This window comes from Leishmania martiniquensis, chromosome 20 (genome assembly GCF_017916325.1).
Source record: "Leishmania martiniquensis isolate LSCM1 chromosome 20, whole genome shotgun sequence".
In the NCBI taxonomy this organism is placed as follows: Eukaryota; Euglenozoa; class Kinetoplastea; order Trypanosomatida; family Trypanosomatidae; genus Leishmania; species Leishmania martiniquensis.
In genome coordinates this window covers 21803-35000 of record NC_090155.1, presented here as the reverse complement: position 1 = coordinate 35000, position 13198 = coordinate 21803, and the positions used below count along the sequence as shown (strand labels likewise).

Sequence of the window (13198 nt, the reverse complement as noted above, 5' to 3'; positions counted from 1 at the left end):
TGAGCGTCTTGAGGGGATTTCAGCCCTCGTGTTGGCGTTTGTCGCACAGTGTGAGCTGTCATGCGCATGTTTCGTTTCCTAATTTATCTGTCTTGACCTTTTCTGTGTGCATGCGAAAGACTGGGATGCAAGCGGGTGCACTTGGTCACACGATAGGGGGCGAGGAGAGGGAGCTGCGCGAAGCACACAAGTTGTGCACGTGCTAGGCAGCTCAGCAGCTCTCGAGGAAGCGAAAGTCTGCTTTTTAGTGTGTTCAAGGGAGCGCTGCACCTCTTATGCGTCCAGCTGCTCTCCGTCGCCTCTCGAGCGGCGACACGAGGTCGCCGGGGCGAGGGCGCGCTAGGAGCGTTGAGGGGCGGCGGTGCACGCCATGCGCGCAGAGACGCCCATGCACACGCTCACTTGCTAAATACCGCAATGAAAGAAAACGCGCTGAATAACTTTTCACGTTTCTTTTCGTGTTTCTTTGTGCGTCATTACCCGCGTAAAAAAAAGTATGTGCGTCTGCGTGTGTGTGCTGCTATTATCCAAGCCGAGCTGATCTTCTCTTGCGACGCGTTCGTGCGCATTGCCGGTACCTAAATCTACTCGAAGCACCTTTTTTTTGTGCTCCCCAGTCTATTTCGCTGTCTTTTTGCCTCAACTCGCTTCGCACCGTCTCGCCCGCTTGAAATGCCACCGTCGTGTGTTTTCCCATCGACACTTCCCGGTGTGCAGAAAGGACTCCTCACATGCGCACACGTTCTCTAATTTGAAATCTACTTGAGATGGGTGAAAGCTGAAGAGAGTGCAGCCGAGAAGACGTTTTTATGTGTTTTGAGCGCCGGCGGCGTCTCAAGCCCTGCAGCTTCGAGGTGCTGTTCTGAAACGCCAACGGCGGCAACGCGCTGGCTCGGTGGCACACCGGAGCGCCCCCCCACGCGCACACTCGAAATGCAGAGAGACGAGAACTCGTCTCTGTCGCGAGTGGACACAAAATACGCAGAGCAGTCGAAAAGTGCTCACGCACTGCGACAGTGAAAGCGAAAAATAAAGCGCTCATTTCTTCAACGACCCGATAGACACTGGCTTGCCTTTCATTTTTTCAATGCAGACGTCTTGTTCACCCGGGGAGGGGCCGGAGGGGCGCTGACAGGTGAGGAGGAGGAAGGGAGGAGGTTATGATGGAGGTGATTGCGCACCTCCCTTTTTTTCCTGACAGTGCCCTCTATATTGACTTTCCTAGACTCTTTACGTCTGGATCGAATGAAATTTACACAACGCAAACAGATACGCACCGTAATCGAGTATAGGGAGCCGCCCATGCGCGCTGTGGCGGACTCCATCGCATCGATAAGGCATCGTGGCGAAATGGAGAAGGACTGCCTTCGTGTGTGCTGCAGAAAGACAGCGACAGTGTCGCCCGCAGGGGGAGGGGCGTAGACGGTAGTCAGTACATCCGCGCTAACATGGACCATTTTCTATGGAGCAGCTCGAAAGCAGGAATGAGGTGAGAGGTAGTGTTGGTGGGGCGGAAAAGGTTTGACTTGGTCTTCCCTTCTCTTGAGCAGCCACGCGAGGGGCACCTCGGGTAAAGCTCTGCCCACTGGCCTTCTCTGCCGCACCGCTAAACACTTTAGACCGGCTGTTGTAGCGCTCGTTGGGTCGCATTGGTAGCGTAGATGGTGGGCCATGACGGGGGGACGTGCCGCTCCTGCCACAGCTGGTTTGTGTCATGACGGTTATGCATCGCATATGTCTTGACCGCAGCAGGCTTTCTGCAACACGGACACAGCACCATGACGGGAGCTATTTTGGGGTGTGAAGAGCGCCCGCGCAGCCGTCCAGTGCTGATCCTGCCGCCCAGGAGGCTTCCGCCTACTCCATGCGCGCAGTTTCTCTGAAGATGCCCCCTTTTTTCTCGCCCTGCAGCTTCTGCCACTTTTCCTTCCCTTTCTCCCTCTTCTCCTCTCTTCTCCAGGGTGTGCTCGGCGCCCTCTCAAATTTCTTTTTGCAGACATCTTTGTGCGGCGCCTAAGGTGGTTTGCACTGCAGGCTGCCCTCCACACGCCTCTCACCCTTTACCCGGGAGGCCAAGGCATCCGTATTCCCTCCCGGCTGCTTTCAGCCCCTCTGTGTAGCGCCGAAGAGAAGCGGAGGGGGTGCCGCTGCCGACTTCGTTCCTTCCCGTCTACTCGCCTGCTCGCGTCACATCACCTCTTCTTTCATGCAGACCACAACCCATCCCCCACCTCATCTCACCTCCCACGACGCATTCCCATCCATTCCCTCTTCTTTTTCTTATTTTTCGCTTTGACGCATTCAACACTGCTGGCCGGCACGTGAGAGCGCTCCGCTACTGAGCGCATTCGTCGTCCCCCATCGTGTTTTAATTTTTTCTTCGCTGCTTCTCTGAGTCACGATGCCGCTCAAAGATGAGCAGGTGGCAAGCCCCCTGCGCTACCTCAGCCCGACGCTCATACGCAAGTCACACACGGAGGATATCATTGACGACTTCGATGGTGTTCGGCCTATTGACCTGACGATCTCGCACCGTTCCAGAAACCAAAAGTTGCCTCCGCTGAAGCGTTACTGGCGTACGCGGAGTGTTCGCCGCAACCATGCTCAGACGAACGAGCTGGATGAGATGGAGAATCAGCCGTACATGCAGAGGAGCTTGTCGAGATCCAACACCAGCGCTACCAATACCGGGGAGAGCGACTTCACGTACATTTCCGGTCCCAAGTACTTCTTTCAACGGTTTGTGCGGCAGTATCCGATCGCCGCCTTCTTTGTCTGGACGTTCCTGTTTCTCGTGGAGCTTTCCATGGTAGTGCTTTATATTGTGCAGTCGACCATGAGCTATGACGTCACATGGGTTCGGTACGATGCCCAGGAGCGTAGTGGGTGGTTTTATGCCCGCTGCCTGCTTTCAGTCGTCTCGCTCGTACAGCTGTTCTTTGCCTACTCGTTAAGCTTGATGACCATCACAGTGGTGCTCATCACGTCGATTTACCAAATCGTCATCTTTTTCATCTCTATACCGTCACATCTTGCGTGGGTCAGCCGCCTGTATGTGCCCTACTTCATGCGGTGTTGGCCGATGCGCCAGTACTTCCTGTTCATCCTCGACTCCGTCGCTCTCATGATGCCACGCAACCGCAAGCTTGACCTGCTGCGATTGGCTGCCGGCCCACTGACGCTCTTCATCTGCATGGTGTTCTCCGCTGCCGGTTTCTTCCGCATCGACCAGTGCTTCCAGGGTTACCCCATGAACGTGGCCGTGTCCATCTACTTCGTTGTCGTCACCGTGTCAACGGTCGGATTTGGCGATGTGACGCCCAAAACACCGGACGGGAAAGCCATCACCATTGTCATCATCTTTGTGTTCATTGCTAAGATGCCGACATTCATCCGGGTTATACGCTCGACCGCAAAGATTTTGAAAGCGTACCGCTCCTACACTGGCCGCAAGAACCACTTCATCGTGTACGGGTGCGTCAACCGCGAGGAGGCCATCTCGATATTGGACGAGGTGTTCTGCCTCTATCCTATGAAGTCCGTGTGCTTCTGCAGCAAAGCCTTTTCGCCGGATGTGCTCTCGATCGGCCGGCACCCAACCTACCGGCTACGCAGCACGTTCCTTATCGTGGACGCTCTTGACGCCTTCGCGCTGCGTCGCATGAAGGCTCAGGATGCGTCTGCGGTCATCATCTTCCCCATTCGCGAGGGCTATTCCTCCCGCGTCGATGACGACGTGATGCTCTCGGCCATCATCTTTGAGCGTTTTGTGCCTAAGGTGCCGCAGTACGTGTGGCTGCGCTACGGCCTTCACGCAAAGCTGCTGAAGGGCCAGCGGTCCTGCGTCATCGATGAGCACATGAAGAAGAACATCATGGCAAGTGCACTGCTGCTCCCGGGAATTGTGCCCTTCTTGGTGAATCTTGTACGAACGGCGTGGGCCGAAGGTGTCGAGCCCGCAAATCTGTGGACGGAGAAAGGTATTGAGCTGTGGAAGAGCCAATACGAGTACAGCCGGCGCAACGTCCTCAGCACTTGCCCGGTGCCGCTGCGCTTTGTTGGCGCAACTTTGGGGCAAGTGGTGGCGAACTTCAAGTATCGCGACGTGCTCATCGTCGGTGTGGAGGAGAACGCACGAAAGCTAATGCGCTTTGAGCTTAGCTACCGCCTAGAGGTGCAGGATGTACTGATGGCCGTGTACGAGCGCACACGCAACAGTTTGGCCCGTGCGCTGGAGGAGTTCAGCTCCACCGGACCGCTGAACGAGGCGGCCAGAGGGAGTTACGGCGCCCACTTTTGCCAGGACTTCAACAACAACGAGCTTCTGCACGAGAATATGAACACCTCCTTTGTCTTTTATCCGTACAAAAGTTTGGCTTCCCAGTGCGATGTGGCTCCAACGCGGACCCCAGTCACCAGCAGCGCCACTGGCGGCGCCGCAGACAGGGAGAGTGACTATGACGATTCCAAATCTGATGACGAGGCGGTGCCCGTGGAGGAGGTGTGGCAGGCGCTCATGAGCATATCAGATGTTGTGCGCGCCCCACGCGGGATAACGCTTGCCTCGTTGCAGCTGCCTCGCAGGAGCTCCGCCCACCTGTGGTATCTCGCCCAGCGCCACTGTCGTCTTGCGTCGGACCCGTACCTGTCAACCAAGGAGCGGGAAGAGGCCCTTTCCTGTGTGACGAACCAGATCAACGCAACGCTATTCAAGATCGCCGAGGCGTATCTGGCGGCGAGCGCTGAGCAGGACCGACAGGCTATGGAGTCGAAGGACCAAGACGAGGTGTTTCTCTTCATTGACCAGACGAGCTCTATTCTTCGCAAGACGACAACGTCCGTCTACGAAGACGTTATTTCGCAGACAATTGCACAGTACGAGCTGTACGTGATGATGCAGTGCATCTGCGCTGTGCACGCCCACTCCCGCCTGACTCTCCTCACCCTGCGGAGGTATCCGCCACAATTTCTTCGGACCTGGAGAGAGATCTTTGACACGCCGCTGCGCTACATTCGCGGTCAGGGCTCCTTAGACTCGCACCTGAACTACGCCCTCACTGCGGACACGGATGTCGCCAAAGTGCGCGGCATTCTGCTGTACTGCTCGCAGATGGGGCCACGCGACTTTGGAGACGTTCCCATCTTCTCCGTGGAGAACAGCGTGCGCGACTTGCTGGAGTGGAACGAGCGGACGCGCGAAGGACTAAGCGGTGCACGGGAGCAGAATATTGTCGTTGAATTGCAGTCCTTCCTCTTTTCCCTCAAGGTATCACCCTTCCACACCGACTCAGCGTGGCGCGCCCGTGGCGAGGTCAACTTCCAGGACGCACTTGCCTTCATGATGGGCAGGTTCTTCGCCTCAAATATGCTTTTCACCATTCTCATTCACAGTCACCGCGACTCGCGTATCATCAAGTTCTTCGAGATGGTCTTGAACCTCACCTCCACGGCGGAGATGTTCGACAAGGCGGTCTGGACAAACCGCACAGCGCAATCGCAGACGCTCTTTAAGCTATGCGGCAACCGGTCTCTGCGCTTTCAGACCTTCGGAGATGCATTTGAGTTCCTTCTGTCGAAGCGGCATTGCGTAGCCATCGGCGTCTTCCGAATGTTCCCGGCCTCCGAGATGCTGAGCGGCACACCGCGCTACTTCGTCACGAATCCGCCCATGTGCATGCCGCTGCTGGTGGAGGACATCATTTACTGTCTGGACGGCAGTTTGAACATGATGCAATCGTAGCGTGTCCGTAGTATCAGGGTGTGTGGGTGCTGTGCATGTGTGTCTGTGTATGTGTGACGATGGACTTGCTCATTGCGGATAAAGTGTGAATGGCAGCGTGCAGGTGTGCAGCTGTGTACGCCCGTGGAGGGGCGACTCTTCCTCCTTCGGCCGCTCTCACATAGAACGACTTCCTTCTGCCTTTCGTCGTTGCGTCTCTGCCAACCGTTGGCGCTCATATTGTCTCATTTCCTTTTATTATGTTCCCCATTTTACTCGTTTGCTCGGATCGCACCGCGCTCCGGTGCAGTCTGTGCGTTTCCCTTTCCTTAGCACCGGCTTTCCCTCTGCCTCTCCACCTTCCTCACTCGTCACAGCTACACGCTACTTAGGCACCATCGCAGACCTTGTAAAACTGCAAAAAAGGCTGTCACTGCGCTCGGAATGGATCTCGACGCTGCTTCTATTGTGCTGCCTTTTCCTGCTTGTTTCCTTCCCATTTCGCCTGCTGTTGTGCACAGTGCCCGGCCAAGCATCGCTTGCGCGGTGTGCTCCGACCGTCTCGTCGCTTCTCTGTGCTGTCGTTGCGGCGAGCGCAGCATTGCGCGTGTGCCCTGCTGCGTACGCTCTCTGTTTTTCCATGGACACGGGTGTGCGCGCGTCGGTGTGCCAGCGAATGCTTCCGTACATATAAATATATATAAACGCCTTTTTCAAGGTGATGCGTAGCACTTTACCGCCTGCTCGCTGTCCTGCTTCTTTCTTCACCGCTGCCGTGGAGAATGCGCGGATGTCAGCGGCAAAGGTCGCGGTGAGGGGCATGATCGATGGCTTCAGTGCTGAAGATCGCATAACGCAAGACACACGAGGGGGTTTACGCACCGTATCTTACGAAGACACGGAAGGGAGGAGACTTCAGCAGACCGCTGCCACTTTTCTTTTTTTGCCCTTCGCTTCCGTGCGCTGAAATGGCGGCAAAGGTTCAGAGGCCGGCCACAGGCGCTGATATGCCTACTTGTTAGCATCCCAAGGAGCTGCGCTTTACGCGTGTATGCTATCCGTAATTTTTTTCTGCTGCTGCTTTTTAAGTTCCCCCTACTCTTACTCTTCCTCTGATGCTCTCCGCTTCGCTATGCTCTCGGCTGGTGCTTTCCGTTGCGGACAGAGAAGCTCCTGAGCACGTCAACTGCTCACGTTGGCCAAAGCGCATCGCGAATTCTCTGAGGATGGTTGTTCCTGTAGAGCGAACCGCCTCATGGAGGATCCGTGAGCGGATTGCCCAATGCGTTAGCCATTCTTTAGCGATGGCATCTTTGCCCTTTCCCGTCATGACGGAGTACGACGCGCCGCTCGGTGCATGTGGTAGCGCGTGGGCCTGGCACCCCAGGCGATGCTGAGGGGAAGCCAGGCGGCCCCCTCTCCCTGCCGCTGCCGAACCGCCTCTGCGCGGTGGCACAGGGTCGAGCATGGGCGGCGCGGAGTGTGAGGAAAGGCCCGTGCGAGGACGCGTTACTGACGCGGCCGGCCAGGCCGTGGATAGCGCCACGTCGGCGCGCCATGCGAAAGTGCGCCACGCGGCCCTCAGACTGTGTACCGACGGTGGGGTGCCCGAGTCGCTCTGGAGGGGGGTGCCTGACATGCTGGCCAGAGGCATGGAGGCGGCTGGAGGTGTGGAATGTGTGAGTGAGAGGCGGCGTCCCGAGCGACTGCGTCGGCGCACTGCGGTGCCGCGTGTGTAGCGCTGCCTCGCACCAGGCGTGGTGAGTCTGTGGGACGCCGCGTAGGGCACAGGGCTGACTCGCGCGCTGTTCGGCAGAGAAGCCAAACAGGTTGAACGGAGAGATATTTCACCGTGCTTTACGCGGAGGATGCTGATGCCTCTCCCGTGTACGACTGTTTGTCGCTGCCCTTCTGCATTCGTGGGGTAGAAGCTGTCACTATAAGCTCTGTGCGACGGCGTTACTGCTTTTGGACAGAGGCTGTCAAGGCCATGCTGATGCGTGTGATGGCACTGTGGCGATTGGAGTGCCCCCTCACTCCGCTTCTTTGACCTCTTCTCGCATATGCCTTTCTGCTCTTCTCCCATCCCCTTTTTCGATTGGCGCGGTGCCACCGCCGTTTGCATTTCCGGGCATCTCCTGTCCTCCTTTGCTGCTGACATACCGCTGCGCATGTATGGACTGCCTTTGTGCGCGCGCCTACCAGCCTTAGAACGGAAGCAGTGGAACTGCCCGGCCAGCGTTGCTGTGCTTTGCGCGTCGCTTCTACACATTCTCTTTGGGGCCTGACAAAATACGTCAGCGTCCACCCTTGCGGACCCCCTCACCGCTGAGGACAATCTCTCCGCTACCTTTCTGTCCACGCGGTGTATACACACATACGCACATCCAGACACGCGTTCACGCCGTCACGCTCACGTACAAACGCATCTACGCATCTGCACACGCTCATACGTATCCCTCCCCGTCTTTCTGTACTTACACGGCCCTCGTGTTGGCTTCTCGTGCTCATCGTTTCCGTTCTGTTTCATCTCATATCTCCTACGGTGCTGACACAGCCAGGATGAACCGCGGAGTGGCCGTCAAGATTAAGTACTTCGATGACAACGGGGGCTGGTCAGAACGCAAGGGCACCGCTGCCAGCAGCGCCGTATTTGCGTTGAAGAACATCACCGTGGCGAATGTGGACATGAATCACATAGACATTGCGGACATTGACCGCGTGCAGGAGTTGGTCGTTGCGAGCACCCCGACGGCGGTGGTGATGCAGAACGTCTCACCGGCAACGCTGAGCCGCATCAAAAGCTACAGCCAGATTCGCAAGTCCTACGCGGTGATGGAGACATGCCGGTGCGAGCAGCAAGAGGATAGCACCATAGCGCTGCTCCGTCTTGGACTGCAGTGCGAACCGACGGAGGTGCCCAAGACGGATGGCAAGCAGGCGTTTCGCGCGCTCGTGCAGGTGAACATCCGTATTCCCAACGGTCCATCGCTCTCGATCACTGTCCTCCACATGGAGCCTGGCGCTTCCCGTCGACTTACGTTTGCGATGGCGCTCTTGCGTGCCCACCCGAACGTGGACATCGCCGTTTTGCTGAGCAACGTAACGGAAGGCATGGTGCTTACCGAGGATCCCTACCGCGAGCTACAGGCGAACCGCGCCACCGCTGGTTTCGTGGATGTGATGGAGGAGGGGATGGAACGCACCTCAAACTGGACGACGCCGTGGACGGTGTGGCTGAAGAGTCCCAAGTACAGTGTGGTTGCGTCCTCGGCGGATTTGTTCGTTGGCCAGGAACCACGCTACCTCTCCACTACGCTTGTCGTACGTGGGCAGTCGAACTCGACGATAGCGATTCCGATGCCACGCAGCGCCAAGTCTGGGCGCGGTAAGAGTCCCAGCGGGGTTCCTACACCGGGCACACCGTCTCAGCCTCTCGCTGATCCCGCGATTCTCAGCGTGGAAACGGCAAAGACGCCGCTGCCGATGCCACAGACGAGCTCGTCCGCCACAGAGATCATCCAACGCCTCATGCGTCAGCAGCAGGCGAGCCAGCAGCGCTGGAAGCCAACGCATTGCTTCTTACTGAAGGGTAGTGATGCGAAGCTCTCCACCGCAGAGGCGATGTACGACGTCTCCAGCCACTTCGCGAACGCCAACGACGCAGTGGACGCGTTGAACTCGAATGCGCTGAACTGGCCTGCTGAGTTCTGTGTAGTGCATAACACCGTGTTGTGCGCAGACACGGTGGCACACTGTGACCGCCAGGCTTTTCGCCGCTATGTCCGCGACAACAAGACGAATGTCGCCCTCAGCTCACAGATCTTTGCGGCGACCACCGCCTTTGCGGCGGCTGTGGCAGCTGCCCCGGTGGTCAGCCCCGCTCCCACCGCGTCGGTAGGGCTTCCCGCCGGGGTCATCCCAAGCGACAAACAGTGGCCAAAGGCAGCAAACATACGGAGTGAAATGGAGGAATTTCTGAACTTCCAGCGGCAACTCAAGGAGTCGGTGAGACGCGAGTGGAGTGAATCGTGCTGCGTGAGTGTGTACCAGATAACGCCGCGGGAGATGAAGTTTAACATTACTCCCGCGGTCGGCTTGGCAAAGGACAATCTGAAGAAGGCCATTCACTACCTCAACCACGCAAGGACAGCGTCGAAGGAGACGAATCCGCTGCATGACTATCCCTACGACTACGCTCTTTTATTCTCCGTGGAGCGGCAGAGCTACTGGCTGATTGCCGCAACGCATGTGCCGTGCGACATCGTGGCGTGCCGCATGGTAGTGTAACCCTGCTAGAAATGCTCACGATCGGAGGCGAACCTCACGCGTCTCTTCGTTGCTTGGCACGTATAGAGAATGGTGTCGTCGCCGTGTGTCGACTGTGGCGCAGCAGTCCCGATGAGCTTTCTTATTTGTCGCTGTTTGATTTCCCAGCATCTGCCGCTTCCGATGCCGCCCCCCTTTTTTAGCGTTTGAGTTGCTGCCTGCCGCTGTTATTTTGTGACTCCTCGTGACTGCGTGGCGTGGCTGCGGCCTGCATGCTGAGGTGCCATGCCCCATTTGTTGGCGTCGTTGCTTGACTCTGTTTGACAAACAGCGGCACAGCGAGCACCATACACCTGTTGCACTCCCGACTCTCTGCATATCCGCTCGTTTGCTCACTCTTCACTGATAGCATTTGTTCCTGGCTCGTGGTGCGCTGTGCCGTCGCCGACTGTGCCCCTTTTCGTATTGGCCTTTTCTACTGCCTTTGGCTCGCTCTCGTGTGTGTGTGTGTGTTTGTGTGGTGTTGTGGTGTGGTGCTCTCTAAGAGCAAGCTGAGCTTCCCGCTGTTGTGCTGGGAGTTGTATGCTCGCAGCGTGCGCGCCTAGCGACTCGAAGCCTGGCGAGTCGGTTCTCTTCCTCTTTCTTGCCCTGACCTTGTACTCTTTTCATGTTCTGTTTCTTCGCGTGCTCTCTCTCTTGGCCTCTTCCAGTATGACGTGCTGTGTCCGTGGCTTTCGTGCGTCTCGCTCTTGCCGAGCTCTCACGCCGATCTTTTGGCGCGCGCTCGTGTGTGGGAATAGGCTATCGCTTCAGTACACGTTTAATACATATGTATGGCGTTCTTTTCCTCTTTGGAGCAGTCAGCGTGGCGGTTGCGGCGGTTGCGCTGTCTATGTCTGCCAATGGCGCTACGCCAGCGGCAGACGTCGGAGTCATACTGCTTCATCTCTCTTTTACCTTTGGTGCTCGAGTGCGTTTTTGCTTCACACGTGGGCCTGCGCTGTCTGATGGGGTGCTGTACGTCTCTGTTCTCTTTTTCACTTTTTCCTCTGCCTCCCTCCTCTTCGCCATGAATTGAAATCACCTCTTCCCGAGTTGATGGAGCGCCCTTCCCGAAAGCGAAAAAAAAACAAAATGATTCACGGCCATACGTTGTGTGGAAACGAAGATGATTGGGGGGAGGGAGACTGCCGAGGGGGTCGAGCAAACACCAACACGCACGGAGCGGTGGGCTTCCCTCAGCGAACGCGAGGCTCCAGGCTGCTCCATAGCGGAAAAGAGCTCTTGTTGCATAGGCGAGACAAGTGCGACTTGCTATAGCAGCATTTTTTCTATGGTGAGGCAGGACTTACACGCCTATATGGGCGAGTGCTTTCAACCTCTGTCATGGAGTCTCTCCTCGGCCACATCGCGCGGCCTGTATCCCTCTCTATCACCGCAAGAGACTTTTCCCCTTTTCACCTCTCTTGATCGTATGGGGCGAACATGTCACTGCTGTTCGCCTCTTCACCCGTGCCACTCAATGCCTGAGGAACAATCCGAAGGCGTAACCGCCCTGAGACAACGCGCGCGCCTTCACTAGAGAGGTCGTGAGAAAGTGCGTCGGGCTCAGCAGGAGCCTCACATGCCCTCCTCGGAGGTTTCTGTGCAAGGCGTGGAGTGGCCGCCCAGTCTCCTCCGCACCGTCAAGCGACACCTGGACTACGTAGAGGATGCGGTAAGACCAAGTATTCCACCAATGCCGTCGTCGGCGCCCACCATATATGATTTCTTCGAGGCGCATCATGACGCTATTGCGGGACAAATGCTGCGCAGCGGGTTTGATGCGGCGATGACGGAGTGCTGCAGGGCTTTTCTTCTGGGCGTTTTGGAGCAGTCGTGCTCCCTGTCGTTTTTGTTGTCCCGGGAGCGGCGAATCATTGCCATGACGGTGCGGCAGGTGGAGAAGCGCCTGCTGAGCAAAGCGCGCTCAAACATGATCGACTCCAAGCGACGCCGCTTGGATGAGAGGTCGACGAGCGAGCCAAGGTACGCACGCGTGCTGACTCTTGAGTACCTGTTGCGACTCTACGTGTCCCTGCCAATGATCCTAGAGCACTATGACAAGCTGGGAAGTGCGTGCATGCCGTCCTATGCCACCGCGCCTCTCTGGTGCTTCATAAACATCACCATGCAGATTCTCAACGCCGACTCGCGGTTTTTTTCACCTATCACAGAGTACGTTCCACTGCGGTGAACGGCGTCTCAAGGACAGCTCTGGAAGCTGGATAGTGAGCGAGCGAAGCGCGCGCTACTATGCAGCGACTTTTTTCTTTGTTAGGTGACGCCGTACAGCCGTGAGCGTATTAGGCAAATAGCGCTGTCACATCACACAGGGGCAAAATCTTCTCTCCCTTACTAAATTCACCTCTGTCCTCTTCTCTTCCGCTTCTCCTACCACCGATTACACTGGCACGTCTTGAGTGAGCGAGAGCGAGGGCTTAGACTTATCCGTCCGGAAGAGTCTGGCACTCGATGCAGCCGACGTGCGCTGTTGCCGCTTTTATGCACGCGTCGCTCTCTCTCTCTGTATGTGTGCTTGTGTGCGTGGGGGGGGGGATTGCCCACAGCAGCGTGTGGGCGGGAATGACGTACGCTTTTCCTTTCGTGTTGCTCGACTTGCTCTTGCCTTCGCTGCGGAATGTCCCCCGCTGCTTTTTACGTTCTTCTGCTGCGTAGAGGCAGACCGCTGGCGCGCACGCTCAAACAATTTCCCCATTTTCTCTTCGCGCGCCACCCTCGCTCTGCCTTCTCGTGCCTTATGTGTTTGCTTCGCTGCGCGTCTCTCTGCTCCATGCGCCACAGCTCCTCTCTGCCCGCTTCCCTTTTTAGTTTATTTTTCACGTCGATTCGCACGTCGCAGAAGAGAAATTGAGAAGGGGCGAGGCGCTGACAGCGCTCGTACACCGCTGAGACGGACACCACTGTCACAACAAAGCGAAACACACACAAAAAAACAGAAAGGGAACGCAGGCTATCGAAGAAAAAACAGCCGCAGCAGTTGCAGGGAGTCGTCACATCTCTCGCGAATCATTTTCTCGCTCACGTATTTCTCTTCCCGACCACTTTTTTGTGCCTTTTCTTCTTCAACTTTCCGTCCTACTGCTCCCTGACATACTTCCTAGCGGTTGCCTTCTTTAACTTCCTTCCATGTGCCCGCTGGAACGTCAC

At 56.8% G+C, this 13198-nt stretch overlaps 3 protein-coding genes across 3 annotated transcripts; all 3 read left to right on the top strand.

Moving 5' to 3' along the window:
• Positions 1-2401: 2401 nt before the first annotated feature.
• LSCM1_06352 (uncharacterized protein) lies at positions 2402-5740 on the top strand (the record flags this gene model as incomplete). The annotated part of the gene is made up of 1 exon (XM_067323783.1): positions 2402-5740. The coding sequence occupies one exon, from the start codon at positions 2402-2404 to the stop codon at positions 5738-5740; it is 3339 nt and encodes a 1112-aa protein (XP_067179097.1).
• A 2541-nt stretch (positions 5741-8281) lies between these two features.
• On the top strand, positions 8282-10009 carry LSCM1_06351 (uncharacterized protein; the record flags this gene model as incomplete). Its single annotated transcript, XM_067323782.1, has 1 exon — positions 8282-10009. One exon carries the CDS (start codon positions 8282-8284, stop codon positions 10007-10009), a length of 1728 nt encoding a protein of 575 aa, XP_067179096.1.
• Positions 10010-11612: 1603 nt separating this feature from the next.
• Positions 11613-12224, top strand: LSCM1_06350 (uncharacterized protein; the record flags this gene model as incomplete). The annotated part of the gene is made up of 1 exon (XM_067323781.1): positions 11613-12224. One exon carries the CDS (start codon positions 11613-11615, stop codon positions 12222-12224), a length of 612 nt encoding a protein of 203 aa, XP_067179095.1.
• Positions 12225-13198: the final 974 nt, after the last annotated feature.